Here is a 12,955-nt window from a genome sequence, read left to right as displayed (position 1 = left end):
TTATAAGAGATGTCCAGATGTTATCAGTAACTTTTGAATGGCCAAAAGGATCTGAACATCCTAAAAAAGCTGGAATACCCACTGTTGGAAGGTAGATGGGAAGTCAGGTACATGTTTTACCATATTCACTCTACCCACCCTCCCTCCCTCCCACCCTTGGCTTTTCTCTGCTCTTGATTCTTTTGAATTTAATTGAAAACAAATACACAGGAAGATAGAAGAATACAGTGTAAAAAGAAAAAAATTACCCTTAATCCTGCTACCAAGAAACTACTACTACTAATATTGTTGAATCTCTAGAGTAGCTCAATGCTTTCTCTCTCCCCTATTCATCACTTAAGGCTCTGTGGGAACTTTGCACCTTACTCACCAAGGAGAAGTGCTGTTCAGTGCTGCTGGGTTGGACGAAGTGATCATGAATGCTCTTGTTAGGGGGTGTATACTTAAAGTATTGTACTAAACAGAGACTCTAAGGGCCTGTAATGAAACTGTCAGTTGTTCTAACAGCAAAAATGGGTTTATTCTAGTGAAAAAATTGCATTTTGGGGTATGCAAGCTATGGCAAAACCACAGACAAAGTCCAACAAAGGAGAGGAGTGTTATTTTTTGGAGAAGAGGAAGGAAGTTGGGAGGAGTAGTTTTGAAAAGTCCATTGAAGAGAAGCAAGAATTTGGTGTGATGATGGCTTCTTATTGGCTGAGTTGCAAAGGGAGTCAATTTCTTGTAGGAGATACAACTAACCCCCCCCCCACCCCCTTTGTAGCCTGTAACTGATAATTCTTTCCAGTTGATACTTCTCCTATTGGGGTCTGTAACTGACACTTCCCTTGGAGACTGGAGGGAGTCTTTAGAGTTAGAGGGAGTCTTTGACTCATTTCTGGAATGTGGGAGGCCACGGTATGCTTTGGTTGAATCTCTCGTCAGCTTATGTAAAGAGGAATTGAGATGAGAAAGATGAGTCATTGGAACATACCGGTGGCTGCGGCAGCAGAGTTGTATCTACAGTATTAATAAGTCATGGACAACGAGTTTTGGAGGGTCTTTCAATAAAGTCCTAGGGTATGGTGGATAGATCCCTCACTAAAAGTTTACTACATAAGTTTGGCTCTTCTCTTCCTTTCTCCCTTGCTTCCAAGATGTTAATATATCTGGGACCTTTTCTCCACTGGAAAATAGTTTCTCTCTCCCTCCCCTCAACCTATCCACCATATTATTTATCTCCCCCTCCCCCTCTGTCCTTCACTCTTTCATTTCTCTTCCTTCCACATGGCAACCACTCCAAGGGCAGCCCCCAGTCTAAGTAATTTAGGACATATAGTTCATAATTTTAAGAAAAGTGACCAGTTCTTTCTTTTTTTTCCTTTATGTTTTGTGATCATAGTCTATGGATAAGCTCTGAACTCAGAATTTAGCTTTAGGAGAAACAGCAGACCATTAGGTTATGATCCATTTCTGTCAACTTAATGTAGAATACGCTATTTTCATGCCACAAACTGAAGTGTGCAAAAATGCATCTTCTTTATTGCTTTTTAATATAATTTCTATTTTGCAGCTCTATTCCATCCAATGACAGAAACTCAATGCATTCACTTTTATTTGTAAATACTTCCAAACAAAGTTACTCATCTCATGATTTTCTCCCCAGTTACTGAGTATCTATAAATCTATTAGTTAAGACGTTCTCTTTCTTTTATATCCTGGGGTTATTTCTAAGCTCCAGGGCTAGTGAAGTTCTGTAAGCTATTGGAGAGAGGGCTTTCAGGTTTCAGACCTGCATTGTCTACCTCAACATGCAGTTTTTCCACATGGCTTTTAGTATCTTCTTTTCACCATTGGCATTTAACCAGTTGCAGCCCTGTCCCCAGCCATGAACTGAGCTGTATATAGTCCTAATGATCAATGGTCATTAATCCACATATTCTGCACTTTCCTCCTAACCATCTGGCTCTTTTGGCCCGTCAACCCTTTCTACCCCATGCTGGGGTGCATGGGGAAACTTCATGACCCTCTCACATGCTTCTCTGCAGCTGTGGAAAACTCAGGATGACTTTGTTGAGGCTTTTCTCAGGTTGAGCTCCACCCCCCACCCCCAACTCCCGGCTCTTCATGGTTTAGGCTGCTGCCTTATATTTATGTGGTAATTAGGCAAACTCTAGGACCTGTGTTGCTTGCTCATATTCAAGTCAAGGAGCAGCCATGAGTGTTTTCTTCTTTGGAATCTTCAAAAAGCTTCTTTACCTCTCTGGACCCTAAGTTTAACCCAAAATAATCAGGGAGCAGGACACAAGGACCCAAATTAACACATCCAAACTTTCTGAATTCACACTCAACTCTTGGCTTCCTCTGTTTACCAGTGAGGAAGATCTTTACTTGGTTTTATTAAGTTTGTAACCTTCTGAATCTTTTTGGTCTAATTCTTGAACCAAAGCTTTTCAGTTAAAAAAAATGAGAATTTCAACATTTATTCATTGTCCTATTGTGGCAACATTTTCCTTAATGTGAGTGAGTAGAGTCTGGCTTTCCAGCTTAAGGAAAGGCTCTCAAGAATTAAGCAAAGGAATTCAATGAAGTACAAAAGGTAAAAAGTACACTGGTAAATATCATCCTGCCACCATATAAAATGGCACAAAAATGAAATTCCCACTGTAGTAAATGGTTAATTCCAGTAATATTCCCCAAGTTTCAACCTTAACTATACCACTTGTGAACTATTAAACGTTGGGACAATTACTTAACCCTTTTGCTCCAGTTTTTTCTTTCCATGTTAAAAATGAGTACATAGGGGCACCTGGGTGGCTCAATGGGTTAAAGCCTCTGCTTTCAGCTCAGGTCATGATCTCAGGGTCCTGGGATTGAGCCCCTCATCAGGCTCTCTGCTTAGCAGGGAGGCTGCTTCCCCCCTCTCTCTGTCTGCCTCTCTGCCTAATTGCGATCTCTGTCTGTCAAATAGATAAATAAAATCTTTAAAAAAAAAATAAAGCATCTCTTGAGAGATTGTAAGGATTAAAAGACTAATTACAGGTAAGCACACAAAAGAGTCCCTATCTTGGTAAAGGCTCTAGAAGCACTATCTCGTATTATGATAGTAATAATGATATAGAGGCTGGAATTTCATTCATATACATGGCATGGCCATACTGGTAGTACGATACGAGCAGAGCTGGTATTTATTTCATCAGTGTGCACTGGTATGGCCATACATGTAGCTTAGTGATGCATTTCATTCTGATAGGTTGGTGTTTCTCTTATGCCAAACTGTTGAACAGTTTTTAAGCAGCAGTGTGGTGATGGTTGGCTTTTCACACTTCAACAGCTTTGGCTGATGAGAAGACAACAAGCGCAAAAGGATTCAGAGAGGAGACAGCATGAGCATTAGGATTACAACAGAGCCTCTGGGGTCTCAAGTTCCGTGGAGGCAATGTAGCGGCAGACACGGGAAGATCAGGCACACACGGTGTGGGTCTGTGTAACAGCTGAGGGACACAGATGTTAACATACCCCCAAATCTTATAATGGGCTGCTGGCAGCCCACCCATTCATTCCTCCAGAGAGAGACATTATCTTTATTATCCTGGAAGGCAAGAAAAAATTCTCAATGGTGTGGAATGAGGTGTCTCTATTTCTACTATCCTGGCTTTTTTTTTTTTTTTTTTGCCTTGACAGTGACTTCTTAAACATTACAGAGTCATTTTGTTATGAGAGATGAAGCAGATCATCTGAAAAATGAGTACAGTGGTATCAGCAAAATTCACCTAATAATCACAATCATCAATTTCACCTCCTTGTCCCCAAAGAAAGGAAAAATAATTAGCTTTATGGTGAGATCTCCCATCCTAAAAAAATGGAATATTTGACTATGGATTTTACAGAATAATTAAACCCCATTCAATAACTTTAAATTATTTTAGATCACCTTTGTGAATTTGCCATGTGAAATGTGACACACTGAGTTGTTATAATCTGCATTAACCTAATTACTTGGAGTTAGAGCTATTTTTCATACATTTGTGTAGGCTCATTTTCTCTTTTGTAATTCAGCCTCATATAGGGTTTGTAATAATCTCATTATTTTTCAGTAGAATGGATGTAGCTTCCATCAAAATGTTAATCCTTTGTAGATCATCATTTGTTGCTTTATTTTCCCTTACATGGCTGCTTGTCTTTGAATTTCATTTGTGTCATTGATTTAAAGAAAAAGGTAAAGTCTTTAGAGTGCCAAATTATTCTCCGTTATGATTTCTTCTAATTTTAGGCTTGACAAATCACATTTGTATTTTCTTCATCATATTTATCAATTTTATTCACTTATTTTTCTATTATTTACTCATAGCTTAAATGTGTTTCATTCATATTCCTCAGTCCACATGGTAGCTATATTTTATGTACCATGAAATAAATATTTATTTTTATATTCTGAAATATTTAACTAGTCTCAGATTATAAATCGGATACTTTTTATCAATAATTTACAGAACCTTCCTTTATGAAATAAATTTTTCCCATTGTAATAGTTTCCAATCTTAGTTTAAATTACTGTATGAACTGAAAATCTAGAGGACAAGCCACTACTTGAGTATTTTTTTCAAAGTATTCTGTTCATTGTCAAACTTTATTTTTTTTAAATTTTTACTTATTTTTTAAAACTTCTTTTCAGTGTTCCAGAATTCATTGTTTATGCACCACACTCAGTGCTCCATGCAATACGTGCCCTCCATAATACCCACCCCCAGGCTCACTCAACTTCCCACCCTCCTCCCCTCCAAAACCCTCAGTTTGTTTCTCAGAGTCCACAGTTTCTCACGTTTTGTCTCCCCCTCTAATTTCCTTTATTCTTCAAATTGAACATTAATATTAGTTTACAAAGGTCTTTCTACCACTTTCCACCCACCACCAAATTCTGTTGAGATTTGGATTAGAATTAATTTTAACAAACACATTCCTTGGTTAAAACATGCAAGTTTTCAATATTCTTTCTTCAGATCAAGGGAATTATCTTTTCCTAAAATTCAACAATCCTGTTGTCTCCATCTGTTTAATGATTATCTTTCAAATCTCCTGTTACATTATACTGGCTCTTTTTTGTTGTTGTTCTTATTTGTTTGTTTTCAGCGTAACAGTGTTCATTGTTTTTGCACCACACCCAGTGCTCCATGCAGTACGTGCCCTCCCTATTACCAACCACCTGGTTCCTCAACCTCCCACCCCCCCCCCCCGCCCCTTCAAAACCCTCTGGTTGTTTTTCAGAGTCCATAGTCTCTTATGATACTGCTTGACTTATTTCACTTAGCATAATCTCTTCCAGTCCCGTCCATGTTGCTACAAAAGTTGGGTATTCATCTTTTCTGATGGAGGCATAATACTCCATCGTGTATATGGACCACATCTTCCTTATCCATTCATCCGTTGAAGGGCATCTTGGTTCTTTCCACAGTTTGGCGACCGTGGCCATTGCTGCAATAAACATTGGGGTACAGATGGCTCTTCTTTCACTGCATCTGTATCTTTGGGGTAAATACCCAGGAGTGCAATTGCAGGATCATAGGGAAGCTCTATTCTTAATTTCTTGAGGAATCTCCACACTGTTCTCCAAAGTGGCTGCACTAACTTGCATTCCCACCAACAGTGTAAGAGGGTTCCCCTTTCTCCACATCCTCTCCAACACACGTTGTTTCCTGTCTTGCTAATTTTGGCCATTCTAACTGGTGTCAGGTGGTATCTCAATGTGGTTTTGATTTGAATCTCCCTGATGGCTAGTGATGATGAACATTTTTTTCATGTGTCTGATAGCCATTTGTATGTCTTCATTGGAGAAGTGTCTGTTCATATCTTCTGCCCATTTTTTGATATGATTATCTGTTTTGTGTGTGTGGAACTACAGAACACTCATGAAAGAAATTGAAGAAGACACAAAAAGATGGAAGACCATTCCATGCTCTTGGATTGGAAGAATAAACATTGTTAAAATGTCTATACTGCCTAGCGCAATCTATACTTTTAATGCTATTCCGATCAAAATTCCACCAGTATTTTTCAAAGAGCTGGAGCAAATAGTCCTAAAATTTGTATGGAATCAGAAGAGATCCCGAATTGCTAAGGAAATGTTGAAAAACAAAAACAAAACTGGCGGCATCACGTTACCCGATTTCAAGCTTTACTACAAAGCTGTGATCACCAAGACAGCATGGTACTGGCATAAAAACAGACACACTGACCAGTGGAACAGAGTGGAGAGCCCAGATATGGACCCTCAACTCTATGGTCAAATAATCTTTGACAAAACAGGAAAAAATATTCAATGGAAAAAAGACAGTCTGGGGAGGGGAGGCGAACCATAAGAGACTATGGACTCTGAGAAACAACCTGAGGGTTTTGAAGGGTCAGGGGTGGGAGGTTGGGGCAACCTGAGGGTTTTGAAGGGTCAGGGGTGGGAGGTTGGGGGAACAGATGGTGGGTAATGGGGAGGGCACGTTTTGCATGGAGCACTGGGTGTTGTGCAAAAAGAATGAATACTGTTACACTGAAAAAATAAATAAAATGGAAAAAAAAAAAGACAGTCTCTTCAATAAATGGTGCTGGGAAAACTGGACAGCGATATGTAGAAGAATGAAACTCGACCATTCTCTTACACCGTACCCAAAGATAAACTCAAAATGCATAAAAGACCTCAATGTGAGACAGGAATCCATCAGAATACTAGAGGAGAACATAGGTAGTAACCTCTTCGATATCAGCCACAGCAACTTCTTTCAAGATATGTCTCCAAAGGCAAAGGAAACAAAAGTGAAAATGAACTTTTGGGACTTCATCAAGATCAAAAGCTTCTGTACAGCAAAGGAAACAGTCAACAAAACAAAGAGGTATCCCACGGAATGGGAGAAGATATTTGCAAATGACAGTACAGACAAAAGGTTGATATCCAGGATCTATACTGGCTCTTTTAAGGCACTCCTTTGTGTCTCATCATCTTCTTCATCATATTCATCTCTTTGAATTGTTAGGAAAGATCTCAGCAGAGTTCTCCAATTTGATGCTTCGTTTTTTGAAACATCCAATTTGTTGTTCACTGCCTGAACCACTTTTAAAATTTTGGGAATTAAGAACTCATTGTGGTTGTTCCCTCAGATGAAGAAAGGGTTAATGACTTCTGAACGTTAGGTGAATCATTCACTTTTCTGCAACTGCTCTTGCTTGGGTGTAACAACCCACTTAGGAACATTTTCCAAACTCCCCCCCCTTTTTCTTACCTTTTCTTAAAATTTATTTTTTATTATGTTCAATTAGCCACTGTGTAGTACATAATTAGTTTTTGATGTAGTGTTCAGTGATTCTTTAGTTAAGTATATACCCAGTGCTCATCACAGCATGTGCCCTCCTCAATACCCATCACATTATTACCCCCTTCCCCTTACCTTCTTCCCTCTGAAATCCCCAGATTGTTTCTTGGTGTCATAGTCTCTCATGGTTCATCTCCCTCTCTGATTTCTCCCCCTTTGGATTTCCCTCCCTTCCTCTATGGTCCTCCATGCTATTGCTTATGTTCCACATATGAGTGAAGCCATATGGTAATTGTCTTTCTCTACTTATTTCACTTAGCATAATCCCCTCCAGTTCCATCCATGTTGATGTAAATGATAGGTATTTATCCTTTCTGAGGGCTGAATAATATTCCATTGTATATATGGACCACACCTTCTTTATTCATTCTTCTTTAGAAGGACATCTCAGCTCCTTCCACAGTTTGATTATTGTTGGCATGTCTGCTATGAACATTGTGGTGCATTATTTTCACTACCTCTAGTATCCTTGGGGTAAATAGCCAGTAATGCAATTGCTGGGTCATAGGGTAGCTCTATTCTTACCATCTTGAGGGACCTCCATGCTGTCTTCCAGAGTGGCTGTACCAACTTGCATTCCCACAAACAGTGTAGGAAGGTTCCCCTTTGCCAACATTTGTTGCTTCCTGTTTTGTTAATTTTTGGCATTCTAACTGCTGTAAGGTGGTATATAATTGTGATTTTTATTTTTATTTTTATTTTATTTATATAATTTGATTTTGATTTTGTGATATAGTTGGTGATGTTGAAAGATTTTTTTTTCCATGTGTAACAGACAAAAGTCTGTTAGTCTTTTGTTTGTCTTTTTGGAGAACTGTCTGTAGACCAATGGAACAGAATAAAGACTCCAGAAATAGGCCCTCAACTGTATGGTAAACTAATCAGGAAAAAATATCCCAATGGAAAAAAAGACAGTCTCTTCAATAAGTGGTGCTGGGAAAATTGGGCAGCTACATATAGAAGAATGAAACTGGACCATTCTCTTACACCATACACAAAGATAAACTCAAAATGGATGAAAGACCTCAATGTGAGATAGGAATCCATCAAAATCCTAGAGGAAAACATAAACAGTAACCTCGACACTGGCCACAGCAAATTATTTCAAGACATGTCTCCAAGGCAAGAGAAACAAAAGCAAAAATGAACTTCGGGGAATTCTTCAAGATAAAATCTACTGTGCAGCAAAGGAAACAGTCAACAAAACTAAGAGGCAACCCATGGAATGGAAGAAGATATTTGCAAATGATATTATAGATAAATGGATCTATAAAGAACTTCTCAAACACAACACTCAAAAAACTAATAACCCAGTCAAAAAATGGGCAAATTCCACTTTAAAAATATTTTTTAATTAATTTTTAAATTGTTTTATAAACATGCAATGTATTTTTATCCCCAGGGGTACAGGTCTGTGAATCGCCAGGTTTACACATTTCAAAGCACTCACCATAGCACATACATTCCCCAGTGTACATATCCCACCACCCTCTCCTGGCCCCCCTCCCCCCAGCAACCCTCAGTCTGTTTTTTTTCTCTCTCCCGATCCCATCTTCTTTCATTTTTTCTTTTCCTACCTCCCAACCCCCCAATGTTTTTAAAAAGATTTTATTTATTTACTTATTTGAGAGAGAGAGAGAGAGAGAGGGAGAGAGAGAGAAAGGAGAGGGGTGGAGGGAAAAGGAGAGACAGAATCTCAGGCAGACTACCTACTGAGCACAGAGCCTAACATGGAGCTTGATCACAAAACCTTAAGATCATGATCTGAGCTGAAATCATGAAACACATGATTAACTGACTGAGCCGCCCAGGTAACTTTCCAAAGCCCACTTTTATGTTCACTTTCAGAAAACTACTTTCATTCACCAAAAATAAATTAGTACAGTACTTATGAAAAATAGGACACAGGTATGAGTATAAAATAAACATTATTTTGCAATTTTGAGTTATGAAATAATTAAGATGCATAGTAATGAACAAAACAATCAGCAATCTGTGCTGAGTTAGGAGCATTTAGCCTACACCCAGAGTCCTAGAAGCTATCAAACCTCCCCTTCTTCTGCTAACACAGCAAAGAACATGTAATTTCTTAGGACACAGGATTTACCACTCCTTATCTCAGAATACATCCATTCTCAATAATAGTGCTAAATTCCTGCAGCAATCCAGAAACCCAGGAGATATGGCATAATAGAATTAATAGATGCAGATATCTTCCCCTAGCACAACATCACATAAAGTATACTCATTTCTTTAAAAATATCAAGAGAAAAATGTTTTTCAGCAGAAATGTCTGTTCATGTCCTCTGCCCATTTCTTGATTGGATTGTTTGTTCTTTGGGTGTTGAGTTTGCTAAGTTAACCACATTAGGTATAGAAAAAGAAACACACAGTGCTGTCCAGAATTCTGTCTAACCACTGAGCCTCTGTATGACTAATTAATCTCTGGACCTCTGCTGCTCCGACACAAAGATACATGTCCCATACATGCATATGTTACAGGTGATTTAAGGATAAGAGTAAAAAGGAGGTTGTTCTTAGAAACAGGTCCTTTGGAGTGAAGACCCATTTCAGAAGATTATATTTTTCATAACTGAGATTCTGAATTTTACATATTGAGGCATTGCTCCTGGTGATGGCCTAAGATTATGGGAATCAGAATCTGAGGATAAACAACAGGAGTGTGCTTTCTGACCCAGCCTCAGATCTTCAGGACTTCTCTGCCTTGTAGCAATTCCAACCAAGGATGGAACAGGGAACAAGGAGGGGAACAGTCAAATGTAGACTTCCTTATTCACCAGAAGTTCAGCTTCTTTTTTTTTTATTTTTTATTTTTTATTTTTATTTGTTTATTTACAGCATAACAGTGTTCATTGTTTTGGCATCACACCCAGTGCTCCATGCAGTACGTGCCCTCCCTATTACCCACCACCTGGTTCCTCAACCTCCCACCCCCCTCCACCCCCCCCCCCCCCCGCCGCCCCTTCATAACCCTCTGGAGAAGTTCAGCTTCTTATATCTAATTTCACCAACTACTTCCCATTTGTTAATTATTGGTAAAAAAAACTTCCTGATGGGGACTTGTCCTACTTAAAAAAATGAAAAAAGTAACATAAAGACATTCTTGTTGGTGCCAAAATCTGGTACTAGATCACTCCTCAGCAGAGTGCCAATTTCTGGTTCCCTTTTCTGGTTACACAGTGAAGATAGATGACTACAGTGATAACAGACAAGGAATTTTCTAGGAATTTCTAATGAGCCAACTAGTTAACTAAACCTTAACTATGTCAGACATACATGTTCAGCATTCCTATTACAACAAATTTCTTTTTGTTTGAAGTTAACAAATCTTTGATCAGGTGTAGTTACTCTTGCTTTGGACATATCCACAAATGAAGAAATATACTCATAATTTCCAGAAGTAAAAAAATAAGTTTAATCTAGAACTAACCTAGTTAGATAGGAAAGTCTTTTTATCGAGATCTATCAATACTAATAGTAATCCCTGCCCTAACTAAAATGAGATGCTATAGGGGCACCTGGGTGGCTCAGTGGGTTAAGCCTCTGCCTTTGGCTCAGGTCATGATCTCAGGGTCCTGGGACTGAGACCTGCATTGGGCTCTCTGCTCAGCAGGGCGCCTGCTTCTCCCCACTCTCTCTGCCTTCCTCCTCTCTGCCTACTTGATCTTTCTCTCTGTCAAATAAATAAATAAATAAAATCTTTTTTAAAAAATGAGATACTATAAAGACATGTACTGGTCTCCCAGCAGCCTTGACCAGTACTGGCATTTCTGATCCTTGAGGTAGTACGCATTAGGTAGGACTGGAATATTGAAGGTGAAGAGTCACACCACCACAACTAACTATAAAAATAGTTGTGGATTGTTTGGCCTATTCATGTACTAAGTCATAGCTGATGAAGGATGGAGATGCTGAGGTTCCAGTTACTTCTCATGCATTTTCCTGTCTTTGTGCCCATCATGGTTTTATATTGGGAGAGTAAAGCAACTATAATTCATCCCACAATTAGGAGAGTTGTGGGTTAACATTTTAGTTGCCAGTTTTCCTGTATTGTTTGTCTAAAATAAATTTCATAATTAGTAACAACAGAAAAAGATTCTCTTCTTCCATCTGTTTAGGGCATCTTTGATTTCCTTGTTCCTCAAGCTGTAGATCAATGGATTTAGCATGGGAATTATAACAGTGTATAAAACTGATGCCAACTTGTTTTGACTCAGGGAATCACCAGAGTTAGGAAACAAATAAACAAAGATACCTGAGCCAAAGAATAGAGTCACTGCTGTCAGGTGAGAAGCACAGGTGTTGAAGGCCTTGGACCTGCCTTTGGCTGATGTGATCTTCAGAATGGTGGCAACAATATAACCATATGATATCATGATAACTGAGACAGACGTGAGTCCGAAGATTACTGTGAGCACAGAAGTCATGATTTGAAAGAAAAAGGTATCAGAGCATGATAGGTTTAGCAGTTGGGGAAGGTCACAGAAGAAATGATTGATGACATCTGGCCCACAGAAATGGAGCTGAAGTAAGGCACACAGTTGGATAAATGAGCCAAAGAATCCAGTTACACAAGATCCTGCCACCATCTGGACACAGAGGGTGGGTGACATGATGGCGGTGTAGAGTAGAGGATTACAAATGGCAGCATATCGGTCATAAGCCATGGCTGCCAGGAGACAGCACTCAGTCAGACCCAGGCTAGAGAAGAAGAAGTACTGCATAGTGCACCCCACAAAGGAGATGGATTTCTGCTTCTTGAAGAAATCTGAGAGCATCTTGGGTGCTATAGTGGAAACATAGCAGATGTCCAGCAAGGACAGGTTACTGAGGAAAAAGTACATAGGTGTATGCAGATGGGAGTCCACCCTGATGAGTGTGATGAGGGCCATGTTCCAGCACACTGTCATGAGGTAGGTCCCTAGGAACACTGAAAAAAGGACAATGGTGAGCTTGGGAAATTCAGAGAATCCCAAGAGAATGAACGTCATAACTGCTGTACTGTTCCTTCTCCCAGCCATTGCATTATTAATCCTAGGATCTGTAGACAAAGAAGAGAAAAGATCTTTAAGTCAGCTGTTATCCCAATTTCTATTATCACCTTCTACTCACACTAAAAACAAAACCAAGAGAAATATTGAGCCATTTTAGAATAAATAAGTCTACTTAACGTTGCCCCTAAATAGTTACAATGGTCCCGTGCATCGATATTCCCCCATGTAAAAGAAGATAATTATGCTTTTCACTATTAACTCACCAGGCTCTTACAAGGACAAAAGAAAGTATAATAACATTTGGAAAGCTCTTCTTAAAGATGCTTTAGAAGTTTCAGGATATGATTATAGGGATTATAACTCTTATGTATAGCCTAGTGACTAAAAGCATGGCCTTAGATGTCACATAGCTATCTTTGGAATGTGGTTCTGTTATCTGGGAGCTTTAGGACTCTGAATATGTTGTCTTTATCTTTCTACCTAACTCACTTAATTGACAAGACAAAGATAATAGAACCTACCTCATATGGTTCAGTCGAAGTTAAATTAGTTCAGTTATGTACAGTGTCACTCGTGCAAATAGTAAGTATTGAGTGAAGTTGTATC

At 39.0% G+C, this 12,955-nt stretch overlaps 1 protein-coding gene across 1 annotated transcript; it reads right to left on the bottom strand.

Moving 5' to 3' along the window:
* Positions 1-11,431: 11,431 nt before the first annotated feature.
* LOC123949639 (olfactory receptor 1440-like) lies at positions 11,432-12,376 on the bottom strand. The gene has a single exon (XM_046017197.1). The coding sequence runs from the start codon at positions 12,374-12,376 to the stop codon at positions 11,432-11,434; it is 945 nt and encodes a 314-aa protein (XP_045873153.1).
* Between the last annotated feature and the right edge of the window lie 579 nt (positions 12,377-12,955).

The sequence above is a fragment of the Meles meles genome, chromosome 8 (assembly GCF_922984935.1).
Source record: "Meles meles chromosome 8, mMelMel3.1 paternal haplotype, whole genome shotgun sequence".
NCBI lineage: Eukaryota > Metazoa > Chordata > Mammalia > Carnivora > Mustelidae > Meles > Meles meles.
Note: the sequence above shows the minus strand (reverse complement) of the source record. Positions and strands in the feature narration are given on the sequence as shown.

Coding starts and splice junctions, on each gene's coding strand:
- LOC123949639 (XM_046017197.1), bottom strand. CDS start 12,376: ATGGCTGGGAGAAGGAACAGTACAGCAGTTATGACGTTCATTCTCTTG.